The following is a 25,696-nucleotide window of genomic DNA, read 5'->3' on the forward strand; positions in this document are numbered from 1 at the left end:
TCACATGACCCGATCTCTAGACATATAAAAGAAAGGTCCGAAAGTATATTTATGTTTTCATTTCTGTAGCGATGCTGCGTAATTACAGCGCCAAAAATTTAGATTCTCAATTTCCCTCGCAACTTACAGAGAGTTGGCGAGGAGCTAGGCTCGTATATCTTGTGACGCGTCTCACGAGTCAGCAAGCATACGAGCTCGGTTATAGTCGACATTGAATGACATAACTGAAGGGAACGTCCAGGTTTACAGCAAAGTAACGTTCGCAAGTGACGTGGCAGCCGTGCGCATGGATGCAAACATGTTCACATGTCTTCATGCAGACAATCTGCCCAGGACATTATGCAGTACGTCGATACAGTGAATTCTTTCGATGCGACTTTCTGTCCAGGGGGAACTGCCAAATTACCAGCATCCTCTGAACATGTCTTAGCATTTTAAGCAATTTGCAGAGCGGCTCCAACGCAGTGCTCCCGCACAAGCAATACTGTGGCAGAGTTACCTTCCCGAGTAGGCCTCCGCAGAGGTGCGAGAACGCGCCGGAGCAACGACTTCTCAGGGCGCACCGAAGACCCGCTTCACGGATGTGCTTTGTTCTTCGTCTTCTTATTCTTTTTGTTTGTTTCATTATTAGTATACGACGCGGGCAAACGCCGATAAATAAGCGATCCCGTGCGCCAGTTGACGCTATTTATTTGGGCCAGTGAAGTCTGCCTTGACAGGCGCGATGGGAAAGCACTCAAGTTGGTGAGCAGGAAATTCAAATAATCTGGTTCACTTTATTCCAACTGATTGTTGGGTGGCGCAGTGATGCGACGTGAACGACACTCGATACCGGTGCCTGTTGATACCGGTGTCGTTGCCAAGACCCAAGATCAACCCCGAGGAAGAAGGAATTATTTAAAGCCTGTTGCTGATTTCGACTATGTTGAAAAATAGAAATGACTAATAGGATTCAGAGAAGGGTCTCAAACACACACACACACACAGACAGACAGACAGACAGACAGACAGACAGATAAACTTTATTAAAAGAATAATCAGAAAAACCGCTAATGGTCGGGGCCCTTAGTCCAGGGCTCCGCTGGCTCTTGCCATCTTCTCAGCTCTCTTTATCAGCTTGAGCTGGTCGTCGAGAGCTGAGCTGGACAGCAGTGCCTCCCATTGCTTCCGCGTTGTGTTCCTGTCTGGGTGTTCTATGTTGTGTAGTGTGCACTCCCACGTAATGTGGTATAGGGTTGGTGTGGCCCCACACCATGGGCATTCGTCCCTGTAGGCTGTGGGGTGTATCCGATGTAATATGTGTAGGTTCGTGTAAGTGCCTGTCGTGAGCCTACGCCAGGCAGCGGCATCTTCTGTCTTTAGGTTTCGATGGGGTGGTGGATATCGCAAGCGACGCCCTCTGTGGTAGTTCACGATGGCTGAATACTCGAGGTCGACAGGGTCCAGGTCTTCTGCAGCCGGTGTGATGAGTGCTCGGTTATGTACGAATCCTCGAGCTGCTCTGTCGGCTTGCAGGTTGCCCGTGATGCCAGTGTGGCCCGGTATCCAGATGATGGCTTGGGTGGTGAAGTCCTCAGAGTTCTCCTTGAGTATTCCGGCTAGGACTTGTGCAGCAGGTCTTCCAATTCTACCCTGAAGGAAGTTGCGGCAGGCCTGCTGGGAATCCGTGAGGATCGTCAGTGGTTGGTTTGCGTGTAGGCCCTCGCGGATGGTTAACGCGATGGCCAGCTCTTCGGTTTCCGTAATCGTGCAGGGGCGGGTCGATGTTGCGGAGGTAACGTGGCCTTGGTGGTCGCATGCCACTGCAACTGCGCCCTTGCTGTTCGTCCCATACATGGCAGCGTCCGTAAAACGGGCCATTGTACTGAATTTGAACGCTTTCTCCATGTACTGGGCCATTGCTCTCCTCCTGTCGGAGTGTAGGTTAGGGTCCATGTTACGTGGTAACGGGGCAACGTGAAACCTGTCCTGGACGTGACGAGGTATCAAGCAGGTTTCTTGGGTTCGTGTTGTTATTGCTGGGAACCCCAAGGTTTGTGGGACCTGCCGGCCCGTGCGAGTCCGCGCAAGTCTCTGTTGTTGCGAGACGTAATGGGCTTCTGTCCTGTCAGTTCGCTGAGGGTGTTGCGACACCCTAGCGCCAATAATTTTTCAGTCGATGTACTCATCGGCAGGCGGAGAGCGGTCTTCAAAGCCATCCTCAAAAGTGTGTCGGCCTGATTTGTCTCAGACTGTGTGAGGTGGTAGTAAGGCAGGCTGTATGTGATTCTGCTCACCACCAGGCAACTGACCAGTCGGAGGGTGTCCCTTTCCTTCATGCCTCTGTTCTTGGATGTTACGCGGGAGATCATGCGTGATATCACCTTGACACTGGTTTTAAGGAGTGTAAGGGTGTGTGTGGCCCGCTGGTTGGACTGCAGCCACATGCCCAGCACCCTCAGCAATGGCTTCTCTGGTATGAGGCCCCTGTTGAGGCGTACCTCAAGTCTTCTTGTTGGGTCTGTGGTTACCCCGGCCTCGCCAGACTCGTAGGAGCTCAGATTTCTCAGGGGAGCATTGTAGACCCCGTTGGCTGACGTAATCTTGGATGAGATTTGCTGCAGTTTGCAGCCTTTCTTCTGTTTCAACGAGGGACCCTGTTGTGGTCCAGAGCGTTATATCGTCTGCGTAGATTGCGTGCCGAAGACCTGCTACGTCCTGCAGTTTGCTTGTGAGACTGATCATGGCGACGTTGAAGAGCGTGGGAGAGATGACAGCACCTTGTGGTGTGCCCTTGTTGGGAGGGTGGTACACTGGAGTCTGGATCTCTCCCATCTTCAGCTCCGCCGTGCGGTGGCTCAGAAAGCTCTGAACATACATCATTGCAAAAGCAGAGCAAAGCATTGGCACACGTAGTGATCTGCTCTCGATAAAAACACTTCCTTAGTTGCCAGGTGGACATAGCGGCCCAAAACTTGGACTGTAGACCTATGGACACTTTCTATAAATGAAAAGCATCTTCCCAATGCATCGTAGTAGCCAAATCTGTTTTCCCGTGAAGTAGTAGAAACATTATGTGACAGAATAGAGAAGCTGTGTGTGGTTGCATGTGACAAATATGTTTTCCCTGAGAGTGAACAAACGTACACAAGCAAGCAAAAGGAGGTAACAAAATGCTCATCAGTGATCCTCAACTCACCACCACTGCATACCATTGCACTCAAAAGAAAAGGAGTGCATGTTCCCTGCTAGAACTGCCAGCATAGTATCAGCTTTTAGTGATATGATTTAATCACTGCAGTTCATTATGAAACTGCAGTGTGCACAACAAATGAGACACAAGGCAAAGGTAACAGACAAGCGCGAGTAACAGCACTTGAGTGTTACCTTTGCCTTGTGTCCCGTTTCTTGAGCATTCTGCAGTTACATAATGAATAGCTACCAATTCGTGCAACTTTCAGCAATTCACTGCAGCTTGCAAATCCAGGGAAAACATGCGGAATGTGGGGAATGGAAATTCAAGGCAATGAGCAATGCGAGAACAAGGTGACAGCAGGAACCATCGTTTCGACAGGTGGACTTGTCTTTTTCAAAGCGATATATGCTCTCCTTCGCATAGTATAGATAGGTACGATTTGTCTAAAGGGGAGAGAGGGTAAGGCATTACTCGTGCTGCCAGGCCCACGGCAATCTCTTTGTATAGTATTTGACTGTGCTCGCATGCTATTGAAATTACTTTTGTTGGCAGGAGATATTGAAACTAATCCTGGACCTAGAAATGATCCAACTGTACTCCCTGCTGATATGATTGATGTTCTGAACGCATTGCAAATCGGGCAGTCGGCCATGCTTGAGCAGCTAAATTCAATTAGGTCAACCCTTGCTGATCATGAGAAAACGTTCAGCAAACTCGGCACACGGTTGACCAAGATTGAATCCGACCTGTTGTCACTTTCGAATATAAAGCCCCAAGTAAATAACATAGAAAGCGTCGCTAATAGCAGCGCTGCTCAGGTAACTGTGCTGACTGACCGCATTAATGAGATAGAAAACAGATCCCAAAGATGTAACCTGGTTTTTTACGGTATCAGCGATGTGCGAAATGAGTCGTGGCGTGATTCTGAGGAATCAATAATTGAACACTGCCACAAAAACCTGGGCGTAACTATTCAAAGTCGTGATACAGAACGTGCCCACAGACTTGGCACTTTTTTCAGGAGGGAAAATGGAGGCCAATAATAGTAAAATTCGCCCACTTTAAAGATAAAGAAGGCATCCTGTTCTCAAGCGGTAAGCTGAAGGGCACCGAATACGGCATTAGCGAAGACTTCTCCCCAGAAACTCGTCTGGCCAGGAAACATCTGATCGAATTTGGAAAAGTGCAGCAATCTTCATTCAAGCTCTGTTACGACAAACTTATCTCTGGCCGAAAAACCTACGTTTACGATCACGCTAAACAGTCGGTCGTCGAACGTCAATCCTAGCATCAAGTGCAAAAGCCACTGAGGCCGACTCAGCGTGTTAAGCACAATCTATCGTTGCTCTACCTAACATCCGCAGCCTGATACCCAAACGGGATTCGTTATGCAGCCTCATTTCCTCGTCATCCAGTAACATTGTTGCACTAACGGAAACATGGTTAAATTCCACAATACTTCATTGCGAAATTCTTACAGATCTACCAGAATTTTATATTTTTCGCAGACAGGTGCGATGGAAGCCGTGGCAGCGGTGTGGCTATTGCTACTCGTCGCCAACTTAAGTGCTCTTTTGTAAATGCACGCTCATCGGCTGTTGCTATCGTCCACCCTGCACTGATAGCTCCTTTCTTTCGTTTTTTCATGATGCGTTGTTTGAACTAACCACGGCTTATCCTAACACACCCATATTGTTACTCGGGGACTTCAACTTTCCAACTATACGTTGGAGTAACGTTGCGTCATGTCTAACACAAACAAACATGGCTAGCGAATTTATAAACATTTGCTTGCTGTTCGGTCTATCGCAGCTTGTTACTAAACCTACGCGAATAACTCAACACTCATCAAATATCCTAGATCTCGTCTTAGCGTCGCACCCCGATAAGATGCCTCCTCTTACGTACGTCAGGGGTCTTAGCGATCACACCGTCATTCATGCCACGTTTCCTTGCAATATACTCAAAAGTAAAATATCAAAGGAAGTGCTAACACTATATGATAAAGCCGATTATCTAAGCATTAATCGTGAACTTTCTATCTTTCATGAGCAACTTGCTCTTACGTATCAGCAGCGGTTGACTGAGAGTAACTGGGCACTTTTCAAAACAGAAATGCTGCGTTTAATAGGTCTTTACACTCCAACTATCACGATAAATGAAAGAGCGCGTTCCCCCTGGTTGAACACTACATTAAAGCACTTAAACAATAAGAAAAAACTATTATTTCGTGTAGCCAAATGCTCAGGTTCTTCTTCTGCCTGGGAAAAATATAACAAAGCTACTAAAGAATATAACTTATTAAAAGCACACGCAAAACATAATTTCTTTTCTACTACCGTCCCAAATATGTTGCACTCTAACCAACGGCGTTTTTGGAAAACAATAAAACCCGAAACTAATAGCTCTATTTCTCTATGTGATAATTCTGGCTTACCCATTTCTGACTCAAATGTTCCTGATGCCTTGAACCTTGCATTTTGTTCAATGTTTACAAAAGGACCTACCAATGAACTACCAGATTTACCATTTTTCGATTTTACACCAATGGAAGGTATTAACTTTAGGCCGGAAGGCATCATTAAGGTAATAGATGGCCTGAAGTGCTCATCATCCTGTGGAACCGACGGCACTAATGCCAAAGTGTTAAAAAATACAAAATATGTCTGTAGTTCGATCCTCTGTATCATTTTTCAGCATTCACTTGACACAGGCATTGTTCCAAGAGACTGGAAAACAGGGAAGGTCATTCCAGTCTTCAAGAAAGGTGATCGGTCTTCCCCAGGTAACTACCGCCCCATTTCACTCACCAGCGTATGCTCCAAAATCATGGAACATGTCATTTACTCTCATGTTGCAAACTACCTAACTTCAGTGAAGTTCTTTCACCCTTATCAACATGGCTTCAGGAAAGATCACTCATGCGAAACGAAGTTGGCTTTATTTATTCATGATATTCATTTAAACCTCAACTCTACATTCCAACTGATGCCCTGTTTTTAGATTTCGAAAAGGCTTTCGATAAGGTTCCACATTCTCGCCTTCTACTAAAATTATCACGCCTAAACATCCACCCACTTGTTCTTAACTGGATCCAGTGTTTTTTAACTAACCGAAAACAGTTTGTATATGCTAACCTTACATCTTCCGTTTCCTCCGTTCTATCTGGTGTACCTCAGGGCACTGTCCTTGGGCCACTCCTATTTTTAATCTACATTAATGACCTACCATTCACTGTAACCTCTGCAATACGTCTTTTCGCTGATGACTGTGTCCTATACTGCCCTATCAATACCGTCGCAGACGTCTCTGCTCTTCAGGAGGACCTCTTTCATATTCAAGATTGGTGTGCTACATGGCTCATGTCCCTAAACGTTAGTAAGACTGTGCATATTTCATTCCATCGTCGCCCTAACTACATTCCCCCTGCCTACAAGATAGTTAGTTAGTTAGTTAAATGGGGTTTAATGGCGCAAAAGCAGCTAAGGCTATGCTGCGCCAAACACGAGGTATTTTAAAATCTAGTTTGTGAAGGAAAAGGCTTTGTTAATTATCTATATTTTATGTAAAAATCCAGTGTCGTGTAGAAATTTACGGACGTCACATAATGGGACTAGCGGATCATCACCTAAAATCAGAGCAGGGTGTGAAGGTATGTGTAGTTGATATAATTTGTGCAAAAGTGTTCGTCTGTGTGTTTCAGTCTGCGTACATGTGAGTAATATGTGCATAACTGTTAGTGGCTGTTGACATTTCTCGCATGTTGGTGTGTCTTCTTTCGTAAGTAAGTAATTGTGTGTGAGGTGTGTGTGCCCAATGCGTAGCCGGCATAAAACTACTTCGATGAACCGCTCTTGATGATAACACGACTTCCACTCGCCAACTATGGGTTTCGTGAGATGTAGCTTGTTGTCAACACAATGGTCCCATTCGCGTTGCCATTTTACCGTGAAGGCTTTTCTAATTGCACGGATGCTATCACTATATGGGAGTGTCGTGTTTGTAATATCTTTGTGCGCTGCCATCAATGCACATCTATCAGCTGCTTCGTTACCTGGTATCCCTACATGGCTCGGGACCCAGCAGAAACGAATTGACCTCCCGTATTCGTTAAGCACCAACATGTTTAAAATGTCTCCTATCAGGGGTTCACACTCAGATTTCAGATGTAGAGCCTTCAGTGTACTTAAGGAATCAGTGTATATGACTGTGTTTTTGTGCTTGCCAGTGATAATCTTTTTAACTGCAACCCATACAGCATAAACTTCAGCAGTGAAAACAGAAGCATGTATTGGTAGACGGACACTTGTTTCCCAATATTCTGTTACGGCCCCTACACCCACGTGTTCTTTTGTTTTGGAGCCATCCGTGTAGAATTTCATGTGATTTTGATACTTGTCTTGAAGAGCACGGAATTCTTGCATGATGTGTGCGTGTGGAGTGTTTCTTTTCTTTAAATGTGTTAATGTCCAGTCGCACAACTGCGTGAAATTGTACCATGGGGCCAACCGTTGTGTTTTCTTGGCGACCTGGAGGACTTCGTGGGGGATGTCATAATCCTGACAGTATTTCTCATACTGCAGGAGAAGTGGCCTAATCATGTTCGGTTTATTTGTGTAGTGTAAGCGTGAGTTGCACTGTGTGAGGATGTTGTAGCATATGTGTTGCGGTGATGACTGAATTCTGAGTAGGTAAGAGAATGTTAATAATGCTCTGCACTGCTGTAATGAGGGTTCATTACACTCAACATATAAACTTTGAATGGGTGATGTTCTGTAGGCACCACTTGCCAGTCGCAATCCAAGGTTATGTACTGGATCAAGGAGTTGGACGTAGGACTGCCTGGCTGAGCCGTAAACCACGGAGCCGTAGTCTAAAAGGCTACGCACAAGAGAGCGGTAAATACGTAAAAGACAGGTTCGGTCGGAACCCCAGTGCTTATGAGCCAGAACTTTTAGGATATTCAATGCTTTATTTGCCTTAATTTTTAGTGTTTTAATGTGGGCTAGGAAGTTTAGTTTTTTATCAAAGATTACTCCCAAGAATTTACATTCCTGTTTTACCGGCAGTGCGACATCATTCAATTTTAGAAGCGGGTCTAAGTACAATCCTCGTTTTTGCGAGAATAGCACTGTAACGGTTTTTTGAGTAGAGAAGCGGAAGCCATTTTTCTCAGCCCACTCGGTTAGTTTATTAATTGTTATCTGGAGCTGTCTTTCACATGTTTGTAAGTTTGAGGCGCGGCACGCTATTTGCAGATCATCCACATATATGGAGTGCATAACAGAGGGGGGGATGACTTTGTTATCAGAGTTCATTTTTACTATAAAGAGTGTTGCACTTAGTACGCATCCTTGTGGCACTCCATTTTCCTGGATGAATATAAGTGACAGCGCCGTTCCTAAACGCACCTGGAATGTTCGGTCCGACATGAAATCGGCTAGACATTTGAGCATTCTACCTCGGATTCCTAAATCTGCTAAGTCCCTTAAGATACCAAACCTCCATGTTGTGTCGTAGGCCTTTTCTAAATCAAAGAAAACAGTGAGACAGTATTGTTTGTGTAGAAAGGCCGCACGTATCTCATCTTCTAGCCGGACTAGGTGATCTGTTGTGGAGCAACCTTTCTTGTATCCACACTGATGGTTATCTAGCATGTTCTCTGTTTCAAGGATGTATGTCAGTCTTATGTTGATGATGGCTTCATAGGACTTTGCAAGACAACTTGTGAGTGCTACGGGTCTATAACTGGTTGCTGTTGTGGGAGGTTTTCCAGCTTTCAAGAACGGGATTATGATAGCTTTCTTCCACTCTTTCGGCATTTTTCCTGTTTCCCAGATTTTATTAAAAAAAACGAATCAAGGTTTCAACTGCATTAGGAGATAGATGAGCGAGCATCGCGTAATGTACTCTGTCCGGACCAGGTGCTGTTTTTTTGTCAGTTGTTAGTACTCTATTGATTTCCGGTAGTGTTAAAGCGGCATTATACGGTCTTTCCGAACTTCCTGTGGTCGGAAGCTTTAGTTTTTCTGCTAATTGCTTATGTTTTAGAAATGCAGCTGAATAGTTTACCGAGCTTGATATAGTATGGAAGTGTTGTCCTAATATGTCTGCTTGTTCGTCTATATTTGTTTGCGTGCCTGGAGGTGATAGTATGGGGATAGTGTAAGAAGCGTAGTCGCCTCTAAACTTACGAACCTGATACCACATTCGTTTGGATGTTATTGAACTATTTATAGACGAGACATAATTTTTCCAGGACTGTCTTTCGGCTTGTCTGCGTGTGTACCTGGCTTTCGCTTTTGCTTTTTTGAAGGAGAGTAGATTGTCTTGTGTTGGGTATCGCCGGAAGATACCCCACGCTTTGTTTTGTAGTTTTTTTGTTTGTGTACATTCCTTCGTCCACCAGGGTTTCAGGTTTTTTCTTAATAGGCCAGAGGATTGTGGGATTGTTTCTGCTGCTGCAGCAAGTATACAGGCGGTGATCTTATCATTCATTTCATCTATGGTTGGCTCATCTGATATGTTATCTAGACTGGCCTTTTCAGTAAAGAGAGGCCAGTCTGCTAGGTGGAGTTTCCAACGGGGTGGTCTTAATGGTATGGTAGGAGAAGGAGATTTTCTTTTAATAATAGCAGGCATATGGTCACTACCATAGGGGTTGTCAATAACACTCCATTGAAAATCGTCAAAGAGAGATGGAGAGCATAGTGCCAGATCTAAGCAACTCATAGCGCCTGTGCTTGGGGAGTAGTAAGTTGCCGCACCGGTGTTTAAAAGGCATATGTTATTTGTTAGGATAAAATCTTCAAGCGTTTGACCCCTGGTGTCAGTTGTTTGACTACCCCACAACGTGTTATGTGAATTAAAATCACCGGCTAATAAAAATGGTTCGGGTAGCTGGTTTAAAATTAACTCTAGGTCTCTTACGGTAAAATGTAAATGCGGTGGAATGTATACTGAACAAATGGTGATGGTTTTGTGAGCTAAAACGGTGACAGCAACGGCTTCTATGTGAGTGTTAATGGGAACTTCTCTGGCTGCTATACCACCTGGCAGGACAATGGCTACACCACCTGACAGCCGGTTTGCCTGAGTACGGTTGCGGCGTACAACAGTGAAACCTTTCAAAATGTTTTTGTGTTTTTCGCCTAGGTTTGTTTCCTGTAAACACAGGGCTACAGGAGAGAAGTTTATTAATATGTCTTTAATGTCACCTAAGTTGTGTAAAAGCCCTCTACAATTCCAGTGGATAATAAAAGGCATTTTAAAATGGAAAGATAAGAAATGGCATTACGGAAAAATTAAGAGGTGTGGTATAGGTGACATGGATTTAAAAAGGCTAATACAGATGAGCGATAACCTTTAGGTTAACGCTTTCTTATTTTGAGTTGTTATTGGGATTTTGTCCCTCTTACCGCGCTCGAGAGAGAGCGCTTATCCTTCGGTGTCAATGACACCGGAGTTTTTGTGTCGACCTCCATCGCTCTCTCTGAGGCGCTGGAGGACCGAGAGTTAGGCGCCGAGACACGTGCCTCGGGCCTTGGGGTTCGTTTGATTTTAGGGCCCTGCGGGGCTGGTGTCTGCAGGGCCGTCGAAGAGGGTGGAGCAGTACTGACTGCTTGCACCACGGGGGCGGGAGGAGTCACTGCGGCACCACTGCGCATGGGCTCGGAGGACTCTGGAGGCCTCTGTGACGCTGCCCCCGCCTGCGTCACTTCGGCATAACTTCTTCGGGGAAGGTACGACAGTCTTTTTCTGGCTTCGAAGAACGAGATTTTTTCTTTAACAGTTAGTGCAATGACTTCTTTTTCTTTTTTCCAGCAAGGGCAGAACCACGAATAAGCTGGGTGATCTCCCTTGCAGTTAACACAATGTGGCGAAGGAGTGCAATTCTCTGATTGGTGGTCATTGGAGCTGCATTTAGCACAAGTTGTTTGTCCTCGGCATGCATGTGAAGCATGTCCAAATCTTTGGCACTTAAAACACCGTCTGGGATTCGGGATATACGGTCTCACATTCACTTTGACATAACCTGCATCGAGTGAAGTAGGCATTACGCTTGTTCCGAAGGTGAGTATAACATGTTTGGTGGGGATTTCTTGATCGTTTCTTCGGATTACTATTCTTTGTACTTTGGTGACATTTTGTTCCTGGAAACCTTCCAGCAGTTCCTCGTCGCTTAAACCAATGAAGTCTTCTTCAGATATTACTCCCCTGCTTGTATTAAGTGTTCTGTGGGCTGAAACAGTCACTGTCGCTTCGTCAATACTGGTAAGTTCAGAGAGCTTATCTGCTTGGTCTTTGTTATTCAGTTCTAGGAGGAGGTCCCCACTAGACATTTTGGATGCTTTGTATGTTGGTCCGATTTTGTCTTTCAGACACTTCGCTACCAGGAAAGGAGAGAGTTTCCTTACCGGAATGTTGCTTTCACTATGCACTACATAGTACTTTGGAAATGTTGGTGCGTTGCTTTGAAAGGAAAATTGAAATGGTACTTCGGTGTGGCATCTCTTCAGACGCCGATCATAAAAAACAGAGGCTTGCGCTGCCATAGGAAAATGTGTATGTTCGGCAACAGCGCCGACCGCCCACCATGGAGCCCAACGTGGGGACGCGGCACAGCTTGTGTACAAGCATGCACGACGCCAGCCGTACGCCATCACTATAACCCAATATGGTGTACCCAAGGTAGGATTCCACACAAGGTTAACCCTTGCCGCCGTGGAGAAAGGAAGTAAATGGAAGAGAGAAGATCACAGGAAAGATATAAAGTGAGAGATAAAGACGAAGGTTTGAGAAGAGAGAGACAGGAAAAGGCGACTACCGATTTCCCCCGGGTGGGTCAGTCCGGGGGTGCCGTCTACGTGAAGCAGAGGCCAAAGAGGCGTGTTGCCTCAGCCGGGGGGCCTTAAAGGTCCGAACACCCGGCATCGGCTCAACCCCCAGGATCCCCCTTTCCCCGGACACGGCTAAGCCGCGCACGGCTACACGCGGGAGGGTCCAACCCTCGTGTGCTCGGGTACGTGGTGTCGCAACACGCCAAACGCCTGCTGACGCAGACGCCCCTACGGGGCTGCCTACAAGATTAACAACTGCACTATATCTACTACCGACTCCTTCAAGTACTTAGGAATTCACCTATCCAAACATTTGTCTTGGACAAATCACGTAAGCCACATAATTAATTCAGCTAACAAAATTCTTGGTTATCTTCACCGTAATATCTTCATGGCACAACCACCCGGATGGCCTGTTTGACGAACACGATGAGCCAGCTGGACCAGCTGGCTGTCACGACGTATGGAATAAAAAAACCTGCGATAGAGGCATAGGCGAGAGATGCGACGACGAGAGGCAAGAGGCGATAGGTCTAGTTTAGATTTTAGTGATGAAACGCTAGTGCGATATGAGTAATCTGAAAGAATAAATCTAGTAGCACGGTTTTGAACACTTTCAAGGGCTTTAGTGAGATTAGTTTGGTAAGGGTCAAAGATAGCACATGCATATTCAAGTTTTGGTCGCACAAGCATTTTATAGGCAACTGATTTCACGAGTGGTTGTGCCATGAAGATATTACGGCGAAGATAACCAAGAATTTTGTTAGCTGAATTAATTATGTGGCTTACGTGATTTGTCCAAGACAAATCTTTGGATAGGTGAATTCCTAAGCACTTGAAGGAGTCAGTAGTAGATATACTGCAGTTGTTAATCTTGTAGGCAGGGGAAATGTAGTTAAGGCGACGATGGAATGAAATATGCAGTCTTACTAACGTTTAGCGACATGAGCCATGTAGCACACCAGTCTTGAATATGAAAGAGGTCCTCCTGAAGAGCAGAGACGTCTGCGACGGTATTGATAGGGCGGTACAGGACACAATCATCAACGAAAAGACGTATTGCAGAGGTTACAGTGAATGGTAGGTCATTAATGTAGATTAAAAATAGGAGTGGCCCAAGAACAGTGCCCTGAGGTACACCAGATAGAACGGAGGAAACGGAAGATGTAAGGTTAGCATATACAAACTGTTTTCGGTTAGTTAAAAAACACTGGATCCAGTTAAGAACAAGTGGGTGGATGTTTAGGCGTGATAATTTTAGTAGAAGGCGAGAATGTGGAACCTTATCGAAAGCCTTTTCGAAATCTAAAAACAGGGCATCAGTTGGAATGTAGAGTTGAGGTTTAAATGAATATCATGAATAAATAAAGCCAACTTCGTTTCGCATGAGTGATCTTTCCTGAAGCAATGTTGATAAGGGTGAAAGAACTTCACTGAAGTTAGGTAGTTTGCAACATGAGAGTAAATGACATGTTCCATGATTTTGGAGCATACGCTGGTGAGTGAAATGGGGCGGTAGTTACCTGGGGAAGACCGATCACCTTTCTTGAAGACTGGAATGACCTTCCCTGTTTTCCAGTCTCTTGGAACAATGCCTGTGTCAAGTGAATGCTGAAAAATGATACAGAGGATCGAACAACAGACATATTTTGTATTTTTTAACACTTTGGCATTAGTGCCGTCGGTTCCACAGGATGATGAGCACTTCAGGCCATCTATTACCTTAATGATGCCTTCCGGCCTAAAATTAATACCTTCCATTGGTGTAAAATCGAAAAATGGTAAATCTGGTAGTTCATTGGTAGGTCCTTTTGTAAACATTGAACAAAATGCAAGGTTCAAGGCATCAGGAACATTTGAGTCAGAAATGGGTAAGCCAGAATTATCACATAGAGAAATAGAGCTATTAGTTTCGGGTTTTATTGTTTTCCAAAAACGCCGTTGGTTAGAGTGCAACATATTTGGGACGGTAGTAGAAAAGAAATTATGTTTTGCGTGTGCTTTTAATAAGTTATATTCTTTAGTAGCTTTGTTATATTTTTCCTAGGCAGAAGAAGAACCTGAGCATTTGGCTACACGAAATAATCATTTTTTCTTATTGTTTAAGTGCTTTAATGTAGTGTTCAACCAGGGGGAACGCGCTCTTTCATTTATCGTGATAGTTGGAATGTAAAGACCTATTAAACGCAGCATTTCTGTTTTGAAAAGTGCCCAGTTGCTCTCAGTCAACCGCTGCTGATACGTAAGGGCAAGTTGCTCATGAAAGATAGAAAGTTCACGATTAATGCTTGGATAATTGGCTTTATCATATAGTGTTAGCACTTCCTTTGATATATTACTTTTGAGTATATTGCAAGGAAACGTGGCATGAATGACGGTGTGATCGCTAAGACCACTGACGTACATAGGAGGAGGCATCTTATCGGGGTGCGACGCTAAGACGAGATCTAGGATATTTGATGAGTGTTGAGTTATTCGCGTAGGTTTAGTAACAAGCTGCGATAGACTGAGCAGCAATCAAATGTTTATAAATTCGCTAGCCATGTTTGTTTGTGTTAGACATGACGCAACGTTACTCCAATGTATAGTTGGAAAGTTGAAGTCCCCGAGTAACAATATGGGTGTGTTAGGATAAGCCGTGGTTAGTTCAAACAACGCATCGTGAAAAAACGAAAGAAAGGAGCTATCAGTGCAGGGTGGACGATAGCAACAGCCGATGAGCGTGCACTTACAAAAGAGCACTTAAGTTGGCGACGAGTAGCAATAGCCACACCGCCGCCACGGCTTCCATCGCACCTGTCTTTGCGAAAAATATTAAATTCTGGTAGATCTGGAAGAATTTCGCAATGAAGTATTGTGGAATTTAACCATGTTTCCGTTAGTGCAACAATGTTACTGGATGACAAGGAAATGAGGCTGCATAACGAATCCCGTTTGGGTATCAGGCTGCGGATGTTAGTGTAGAGCAACGATAGATTGTGCTTAACACGCTGAGTCGGCCTCAGTGGCTTTTGCACTTGATGCTAGGATTGACGTTCGACGACCGACTGTTTAGCGTGATCATAAACGTAGGTTTTTCGGCCAGAGATAAGTTTGTCGTAACAGAGCTTGAATGAAGATTGCTGCACTTTTCCAAATTTGATCAGACGTTTCCTGGCCAGACGAGTTTCTGGGGAGAAGTCTTCGCTAATGCCGTATTCGGTGCCCTTCAGCTTACCGCTTGAGAACAGGATGCCTTCTTTATCTTTAAAGTGGGCGAATTTTACTATTATTGGCCTCCATTTTCCCTCCTGAAAAAAGTGCCAAGTCTGTGGGCACGTTCTGTATCACGACTTTGAATAGTTACGCCCAGGTTTTTGTGGCAGTGTTCAATTATTGATTCCTCAGAATCACGCCACGACTCATTTCGCGCATCGCTGATACCGTAAAAAACCAGGTTACATCTTCGGGATCTGTTTTCTATCTCATTAATGCGGTCAGTCAGCACAGTTACCTGAGCAGCGCTGCTATTAGCGACGCTTTCTATGTTATTTACTTGGGGCTTTATATTCGAAAGTGACAACAGGTCGGATTCAATCTTGGTCAACCGTGTGCCGAGTTTGCTGAACGTTTTCTCATGATCAGCAAGGGTTGACCTAATTGAATTTAGCTGCTCAAGCATGGCCCACTGCCCGATTTGCAATGCGTTCAGAACATCAATCATATCAGCAGGGAGTACAGTTGGATCATTTCTAGGTCTAGGATTAGTTTCAATATCTCCTGCCAACAAAAGTAATTTCAATAGCATGCGAGCACAGTCAAATACTATACAAAGAGAGCGCCGTGGGCTCAGCAACGCGAGTAATGTTCGGTAACCAGTGCGTTTAGCGAAAACGCAACAGCAATTTGTTACCTGCGTAGCGAAAAAGTGAAGTCGGTTAGGATGGCCCATCACTGACGTGCCGCCAAGCCCACTGAGCGTGGCGATGGTTTGTCTAGGCTTTATATCGGGGATCCGAGGGAAGATGGCGCTGTCAATCGAAGATAGTTAGGAGGGAGGGAAAGAATGCCCTAGTACTTATCGGTGGTGATTCAAATATGAGGAGGTGCAAAAGAGCTATAATGGAGCGTGCAAAGGGTGATAAGCGGGTAGCAGTCGGGACGTTCCCAGGCAGGACAATGGACGCAGTACTGAGAGAAACAAAAAGCGAGGTTTCTGAGAATGTTGCAGAGCGCAATTTGGTAGTGGTAGCGGCGGGGCTAAATGATGTGTTGAATGGTGAAGCTGCAAAAGTAGTGGAAAGATTAGCGGAGGGAGTTGACAATTTAAGGGCGATAGCACAGCAAGTCCAGATCGTGGTATGCACAGTGCCGGAGGTGCAAGGAAGGAACGGAGCAATTGCCAAGGACGTTGTGGCTGTAAATTGTGAAATAAGGAAGCTAAGCCAGGAGAAAGGATTTGAAGTGGCAGACATAAACAGAGAAGTGCATAGAGCAGGCTTTGGCGGAGGCTTTACACGAGATGGCATCCACTTTAATGGAAGGCTAGGAGCCGAGATCTGCTGGCGCCTGGCAGGTCGGGCAGTAGCTTTTTTAGGGGGTCCACTGCGCCTCAGGGCGTAGGGGTAGGTAGAAACAGTGTAGAAAGTGCAACAATAGAGGCTGACGCCAATAAAAATGGCCACTAGGAGGTCCAGGAAGAAAACTACAAATAAATTTAACACCAGGATCAGGTACATAAACATGCAAGGCGGTAGAAAGAGAGCGAGGTGGTTAGAAATAGAACAGCAGTTAAAGGACGAAGAAGTAGGTGTATACGCGCTATGCGAAACACACCTCAGGGATCTAGAAGACCCACCGCTTATTGAAGGCTACGTCTGGGAAGGGAGCAATAGAACAACAACGGAGAGGAAGGGAGGAGGAGTAGGTATGCTCATACACCAAGGAACAAATTGGCAAAGAATAAAGTTAACTTGCAAAGAACATGTCTGGGTATCAGGTACAATTGCCGGTAAAAAGGCATGGCTAGGAGTAGTTTATTTAGGGACAGGGGACAAATACAGGCAAGAGAACAAAGATCTAGTGAAGTGTCTCGATGACGATATAAAGCAGTTTGGAGAAGGTGCCGATATTTGTCTGCTGGGTGACATGAATGGCCACATCGAGGATCTGGATGGATACACAGATTGTAATGGGAAGTTGATGCTAGACTTCTGTGAACGACACAACCTAGTTATAGTAAATAGAGAGACTAAGTGTGAGGGACAAATCACGTGGGAGTCCCGTAACAGACAAACAACCATTGACTACTGCTTAATGTCGCAGGGATTGTATAGCAAGATAGCAATAATGGAAATAGACGAAGAGGGGAAGTACAGCCTCGGAAGTGATCATAAGCGTATTAGTCTACAGTTGGGAGCCCTACTCAAAAGAGAAATGCAGGGAAGCCAAAAAGAGTACGCAAAATTAAATGACGCGTAAATAGCGCAAATAGCGGCTGGCATAGAGGAAGCAATAAAGAAACATCCCATGGAAAGGTGGGATTATAATCAGTTAGAACTACTCATTAGTACAAAAATAAAAGAGGTAAAAGGAGTAAACTGCTGGAGAGGAAAGGGGAAGCCACGAAGTTGGTGGAATAAGGAAATTAGAGAGGCCATCGAACAACGACGGTGGGCATCTCGGGAACACAGAGAAGCAAAGAGGGCGCAGTTATCTGAAGGGGAAATAGGCCAAAAATGGGAATATTATCGACAAAAGAAACAACAAGTGCAGGTCCTCGTCCAGGCTAAAATAAAGCAGTCCTCTGATCGCTGGCTGGCTGAAGTTCGCAATGCAACTAAAGGGGGGTCAAGAAAATTCTGGAACCATATAAGCTGGCTGGGTAAAGCTAATCACAGAAAAGAGGAACAGATTCACGATGCCGAAGGAAATTGTTTAGAGGGAGATGACGCTGTGAACTACATTGGTTCAGTTATAGCAGAGTCATTTAGGAAAGACGATAGGGTAATCGCCCCAAGTGAGGGAGCAACACAGAATAGCATAATAAAATACAGCTTAGAATTGACCAATCTTAACTGGAAAAAGGCGGAAGCAAATGTTCCAAAATACACGTCCGCGGGGATAGACGAAATTCCAATCAAGTTAATTAATGAACTTGGCCCAAGAAGCAAGGAAACGCTGATAAAAGCATTGGAGGCAGTCATAACAAATAAGCAAATTCCGCACAGCTGGAAACAGAGTAAATGAATTTTATTTATAAAGGGAAAGGTGATAAGAAGAACATAAAATCTTTCCGACCAATTACGATAACATCAGTTATATATAGGCTGGCGATGCAGGCGGTGAAATTAAAAATGCGGTCATGGGTAGAAAGTAATAGAATACTTGGAGAACTTCAGAACGGGTTCAGAAGTGGTGGGCGCTTAGATGATAGCCTGTTCGTGCTTACCCAGTGCATAGAAATAGCTAAGGCGGAAAATAGACCTCTGTATTTAGCCTTCCTGGACATAAGTGGTGCATACGACAATATGAACAGGGAACTCCTGTGGAACAGATTAAAAGCTGAAGGTATCGGTAATGAGGTAATTGATTTTCTACAGGAATTATATCGAGAAAATAATGTTGAAATAACATGGGAAGGAATCAAGAGTACGACAACTGTCGAGGTTCACAAAGGATTAAAGGGATACGGACACAAAAATTAGTGGGTGGTTTTCTGCGTCCGAACAAAAGTTGAACTGTTAAAAATGACGAATACAACAAGCTGCTTAGAAAAAAAGAACGAGAAACACCTTTCTTTTGCGATTTTCTGTTGCGCCTTGCCTCCAAGCGGCCGCCGGGAGAAGCTGAAACTTGACGTCATGACACCCCCGCGTGCCCGCGCGCGCGCGGCCAAGGTCAGCCACAGCCGGCGCAGTCTTTCCGGAGTGTCGGTCCCTTGCAGCGTTTGTTTATCGCCGTCGGCTATGTTCGCACGTGGTCTGTCTGAAACATTATCCCCGTCAGCTCTCCATGCAGGTGGTGCATCTTACACGCGTGTTCGCACGGTCGTCGATCGGTATTGAAGCATTCTTCGTAGCGGAAGAAAATGCCCAGACATTACGGCGCCCACGGCTGTTATAACAGCATTATCGGTCGTGACACGCCGTCGCGCACGTCTCCCAGAGACAAGGTGCGTGAACTTTGCATACGTGCCTGTCAGCCATCACACCCAGCATGGAGACTTCTAAAAAATGGCTTCACTTGCGCAGACCACTTCGTCAACGATGCTTATGCGAGCGGGCTAGCCCGGCTGTGCTCAAAAGCCTTGGCATGCCGCTCAAAAGGCTCCTGTTGAGGCAATACAATTCAAAGAGCGGGTGCTTAGTGACGCATTCGTAACTGTTAGCTGTGTTTGCCAACTTTTGTTGTTCTTGCAACAGACCCTCTCTCTTTCTGTATGCATGTAGCCGCAGCGGTGACCGCAGGAGTGCCTGTTGAAAGAAGGGAGTGCCTGTTGAAAGAACCCTTTCATTGGCTGTGCAAGAACAAATATTCTCGGCTTGTGACAGAAATTGCTTACCCTGCGGATAGATGTGTTTATCACAAAACAAAATAGTCATGTTGTGTGCACTCTCGCTGCGTCTAATATTTAACGACAGCATACGAGCGCTCTTTTAATTGATCAAATATACAAAACACAGCCAGTGAATGAACGCCAGACAACAGCATACATGTGTAGTAATCTAAAATGCGCAGCACATTTATCTACATTGCCGTTTCACACGTTGCTTTTCAATCTCAAGCAAGAAATTACGGATTTTCATAGGTCTCTGCGTAATCATGTGTCGGGTTTCATGACTTGGTTGTTCGCGCAGCATTTCCCTATTAAATGTCACAGCTAAAGACTTTCCTTTGTCTATGGCCACAGAATCGATGTAGCTAAGTGATCTGGTCGACGGGTCCCTAGCGCAGCCGCCCATCTCAACGAGTTCAACCAGTAAATGGCTTCTAATGGCGTGAATGTAAAAGTAGCCGTAAACACAGGGCTATGAAACGGTTGGAAAATTCTACACATGCCGTGCCTCGTCGCGTAAAAACGAAGTGTGCAGCGATCGAAAGCCGACAGCGTAGGTAAGCACAAAGCGACGAGCTACGCTACCTACGATTCAGCCGTAATAGCTCCCTTTCTGCCTCAACGCGGGTCACGAAACTAGGCATTTTGCATCCTACGTAACATAATTTTAGGAACTGCTGCTGCTGCACTTCAAGTTTACTAGAAAAAGAAATTAACATTTTGCTGGCCCGGACTGCCTGACCGGCACGTTCAAGGCCGCCTGCTCTTCATTGCCTCTTGACGCGGAAGGCTCGTAACCGTAAGCAATTATATTTCTTGCTAAGTTGGAACGGTCCTCATCTACAGACGTGTACTCATCGCTGGTAGAGGCACCAGAACCCGAATCCATGCTCGCGATTGCGGCGGCGGCGCACCTCGAATGACCGTGGCCGGCCGGCTGGCTATCCGACGGGGGTGTCGTGACGTCACGCCTTCCAACTCGCTTGGGCCGGGCGGCGTTGCGCGCGCTCACAAAAACGCCAAAAATAAAGCCATCCGCTGAAAACTGAGCGAAGTGACTACTTGTTTTCAGTGTACTCGCACACTGAGGACTCATTTTCTGTATTATCGTAAAATGTTCAGATTTTGTGTCCGTATCCCTTTAAGGCAAGGTTGTCCTCTATCACCGCTGCTGTTCATGCTTTATATGATAAGCATGGAAAGAAGGTTACAACGAAGCAATCTAGGGTATAATCTGTCGTACAGATTAGGCGAAAAGGTTGTTGAGCAACGACTACCGGGTTTAATGTATGCGGACGATATTGTACTGTTAGCAGATAGCCAGGAAGATTTGCAAACTCTGGTTAATTACTGTGGTGACGAAGGAGACGGTTTAGGTTTCAGTTTTAGTGCAGCTAAGTCCGGTGGGATGTTTTTCAACGATACAACTGATCAGGAGCTTACAATACAAGGCCACGAAATACCCCGAGTGGCCGAATACAAGTATCTCGGGGTATGGATAAACAAAGGGCAGATGTACACGGAAAAGCACGAACAGTCTCTAATAGCAAAAGGGCGAAGAGATGCCGGGATAATGAAACATAAGGCATTGTGGGGTTACAACAGGTATGAGGTACTGAGAGGCATTTGGAAGGGAGTAATGGTGCCGGGGCTTACTTTCGGGAATGCGGTCCTGTGTTTAAGGGCAGAGGTTCAGTCGAGACTAGAAGTAAATCGGAGAGCTGTGGGAAGGTTAGCACTAGGTGCCCACGGGAAAACCACAAACGAAGCAGTACAGGGAGATATGGGCTGGGCATCATTCGAAGCACGGGAAGCTCAGAGTAAAATCCTATACGAAAAACGTCTGAGGAAATTGGATGATAACAGGTGGGCAGCTAAGATGTTTAAATACCTATACAGAAAGAGCGTTGACTCACAATGGCGGAAAAGAACTAGGAAGCTAACCAGTAAGCATGCCAGACACGAGGACGAAGAAAGACAGAGCATTAAACGACAGGTTAAAAATGCGGAAGGTAAAAATTGGATAAATTCAATGGAAAAGAAGCATAGTGTAGAACTATATCGATACAGGAAACAGCAGATCGGGAAGGAAGCATTTTATGATAACTCAAGAGGCAGTGCCCTACTCTTTGAAGCTAGATCAGGATGTCTTAGAACGCGGAGCTATAAAAAGAAATTTAACGAAGAAGAAGACACATGTACTGTGTGTGGTAAATATGTATAAACGATGGAACACCTCATACTAGAATGTGATGGTATCAATCCCGATGTCGATGCGGCCACAGTCACCCTTCCTGAGGCCCTAGGGTTCAGAGATGATAGTCATGTAAATAAATATGCGGTGGAAATTAGCAAAAGGCGATTGGAGGATTGGTGGCTCAAAAGCAGAGAGGTGACATAAGGTTAAAAGGGTAGGAAGACGTATTTAAAGAAAATCGAGAAATTCAATAACACACAACACAGATAAAAATAAAAGGCAAAATAAAAATCTGAGCATGTTGGCAACTGCCATTGCCCCGTTTCAAAGGGGACGCTCCTACCTTCCATCCATCCATCCAGTGTGCCAGGAAGCCAGGACGTCAGCCGATGACACCGCAGCGACAGAAGTGGCATAATCTGTGATGCGCAGTCCGATGTTCCGTAGAGGTAGGTCCGGCGCAGCTCGCCATGGCAATGGGGGGCGTCCTCATCGGCAGGCAGTGGAATCCAGGCAGGCTGTTCAGAGTACGGTGTCAGCTTCAGAATCCAGGACAGCACCAAGAACTGCGTAGCGAAGAAGTGAAGTCGGTTAGGATGACCCATCACTGACGTGCCGCCAAGCCCACTGAGCGTGGCGATGGTTTGTCTAGGCTTTATATCGGGGATCCAAGGGAAGATGGCGCTCTCAACCGAGGATAGTGTGCCAGGAAGCCAGGGCATCAGCCGATGACACCGCAGCGACAGAAGTGGCGTAATCTGTGATGCGCAGTCCGATGTTCCGTAGAGGTAGGTCCGGCGAAGCTCGCCATGGCAATGCGGGGGCGTCCTCATCGGCAGGCAGTGGAATCCAGGCAGGCTGTGCAGAGTACGGTGTCAGCTTCAAAATCTAGGACAGCACCAAGAACTGCGTAGCGAAGAACTGAAGTCTGTTAGGACGGCCCATCACTGACGTGCCGCCAAGCCCACTCATTTCTCATGTGCAAAACAGCTTCGCTGGTCAACCACCTTCACAGAGTGGAATGACTCCTGATTTTATTTTTATCGCAAGGCTTCAAGATTCTTATGTGATGCTCCTCCCTAGTCTGTTTCCTTCCCTCTTGTTGATAGTGCTTTCTATTTATCTGAACAGAGAGTGAATCATGACAGCTTCTGTGTGTGACGTTGGTGCATTTGCCCAAGGGGAAAAAGAACAGCAGAATAAGCATAATAATAATAATAGGTCGAATTTAGCACACACCGGGGCATTTTGTCTTACTTTGCTGCTGTAAATTAGATGCTTACGTTTTCTCTTCCCCAACATAAATGAACGCAAATGTAGGAATTTTTCACAGGACCATCCTTACTTGTATGCGCTTTGCCTCTGTAACTTCTTTTCCCCTATATTACCACAGAAAGTTGCCCATGAATACAGAATGCTCAGCTTTAACTTGCTATTCCGTCAGTTTAATCCCACGTTGGATATCCCCACATGAAAATGAAGATGTACCAAATATGACCACAAGTATGCATCTTCTTTCCTTTCCGCACATCCGTGACCTTTTACTTGATAGCTGGCATGTGGTTGTCCTCCTGGCGGTTCTTTCGTGTCTCTTTTGCATGCCTGCCTTTCTATACCATGAATCCACACACACTCAGTTTTCTGTTGTTTTAAAGACATCCTATTTCATGTGCTAATATGCAATACCTGTACCAATGCTTAGAGAACCAATGTTAAAACGAACACATATGGCCCATTTTCTAGATCAAGGTTGCTGTTCAAACTAAAATGTCTTACAGTGAAGCAGTTTATCATAGAGTTTCATACAATAATTACTAGAGGTAACTCTGGCACTAGTGCTTATGTGAGCTGCAAAGGGAGCGGTTGCGCCAGCCTGAAAATTACATGAATTTGCCTGAACTTCGTCATTCTGGCTCCAAACGGCTTTGTAAGCTCGTCATTTTCAACAATGTACTGGGTAATAAATAATTAAATAAGTTCCCTCTAGTACATTGTAGGAAACTATGCTGTTTATGGCTAGGGTTCCGTGCATTTTTCGTGTCCATCAAGAAATCATTGCGAGTAAAAACTATCATCATCAGCAATGGCCAGTGCCACTGCTCGCACGTTCGTCATCATCTTCCACAGCCCGCTCCGATGTCGCTCATCGTGTGTGCGTTCCCATACTGCCCCTCCCTCTGCGAAGGTGCCCATGGCACTAGTCCGCTGCCAGTCAGTGCAGTGATTTCTCTCTCAAATTCTTTGCCTCAATATATCTCTTTCGCTTTCATCCCTGTCTTCTTCCACAGCTGGCTTCGTTGCCGCTCATCATACCAGCGTTCCCATCCTGCCCCTCCCTCGCAAAGGCACTGGCGCACTGCCAGTCAGTGCAGTGATTTCGGTCTCCAATTCTTGGCCTCACTACATCGCGAAATGTAGACATGAATGAACATAAGGAATGTATAATACGAGCGATGTATAAAAAAAATGTGCGTGCATATCTTTCGTCACGATGACCACTGATAAACAGAATTAATGTTTTCATACCTTTGTTCAAAATTTCATGTCACCTCTTTGTCGTGTGCTAGCCAGCTTCGTTGGTCATCCACCTTCACAAAGTGGGATGGCTCATGATTTTTTTTTTACCATTATTAAGCTACATGCCAGATGTGTCAACACATTTCACTTCACATTTCTGTAGCACCATTGTCTATACCTCTAAGGAAAAGGACAAGGAAGTTCCATCTGTCAATAGACGTTCCCACTCCTGCATAGAAAGATACACCGAAATTTCGGTAAAGCATGATGCGCAAAAAGAAATTCATATGTTTGCAGATGGTTGCCTCTAAACCTGCTCCACTCAGTGACTCCTCTCAATTTCTAAATAATCACAAGCAGCAATTTCTGAAAACGTTAAGCAGACACTGCAGCACATTGCAGCTTTCTGTTACAAGAATCCTGGCACCATCCATGGCAACTCGATGAAAGTGCCACCGTTTGGCAAATGTACTTAGTAACTCAGCTGCAAGCAACGACTGTCCTGCCCACCTAACTTTTTTAGTAAGGCAACAGCTTTCCTTACCTATTGCGGCCACTTTGGATGAATGGACAATTTCAAACAATAACCAGTGGCACATATATCTAGTAACCGAAGTTGTCTACTAGCTCCTCCCCCTGGGTATGTGGATGAATAGACAACCTGCAGCTGGCTGCTGTCTGACCTAGTAGACAACTTGGGTCACTGGGTATGTGTCCAGACAGACAACTTCGGCACTGCATGCGTGATGCCGGTATGTGCACATTCTTGCCCAATCCCTGCAATGGATGTGCCAAGGTGACACAGGGAGGATGTAGCCATCAAATATGTTGAAGCTACAGCACCCCATCTGCAACAGACACCTCCGTGTCCAGCACATCCACTTAACTGATTGCAATATAGTTTCAGCCAGCACACTAGAGATAGGGGAGGTTGCAAAGCTACCACTGACTTTATAAGTCATCGTTGGTAGTTGCTCCCACAATTTCTTCACTTATTCACACACTGCGGCAATCCTACACAGCATTACAGCAGGTGCTGAGCAGTCGAAGACAGCGGCACAACTCTCTTCAACACAGGACGAAAAGTCACTGAAGAATTCCGTCTAGCACTATCATTTCACACTAAAACACATGCGCTTTATTGGTATGTTGTGCACAACATATCACATGGCCTTCAAAATTTGCACAGCTGCAATTTTTGTATAAAGCTGCTCTTGTAACAAGCACAGGTGAAACTTCACTAAGGAAAATTACACAACACAGCATTGCTTAAAATAAATGATGCAGATGTGTGGTGAAAATTGCATTAACTTATGAGCCATGAGCTGCACACACAAGGCCATTCACAAGATAATCATAAATGAGAAATAATTACATCAATTTTATGAGCCCCACAGTCACAAAGGCATCGGGCCTTTTTTTTTTTTTTT

At 45.3% G+C, this 25,696-nt stretch overlaps 1 protein-coding gene across 1 annotated transcript; it reads right to left on the reverse strand.

The window, feature by feature from the left end:
- Positions 1-1,044: 1,044 nt before the first annotated feature.
- Positions 1,045-25,696, reverse strand: LOC142559596 (uncharacterized). The gene is made up of 2 exons (XM_075671180.1): positions 22,093-25,696; positions 1,045-2,847 (listed from the first exon to the last, which is right to left on the reverse strand). Exon 2 carries the CDS (start codon positions 1,933-1,935, stop codon positions 1,066-1,068), a length of 870 nt encoding a protein of 289 aa, XP_075527295.1. The 5' UTR covers positions 1,936-2,847; positions 22,093-25,696; the 3' UTR covers positions 1,045-1,065.

Source organism: Dermacentor variabilis, chromosome 1 (genome assembly GCF_050947875.1).
Source record: "Dermacentor variabilis isolate Ectoservices chromosome 1, ASM5094787v1, whole genome shotgun sequence".
Lineage (NCBI taxonomy): Eukaryota > Metazoa > Arthropoda > Arachnida > Ixodida > Ixodidae > Dermacentor > Dermacentor variabilis.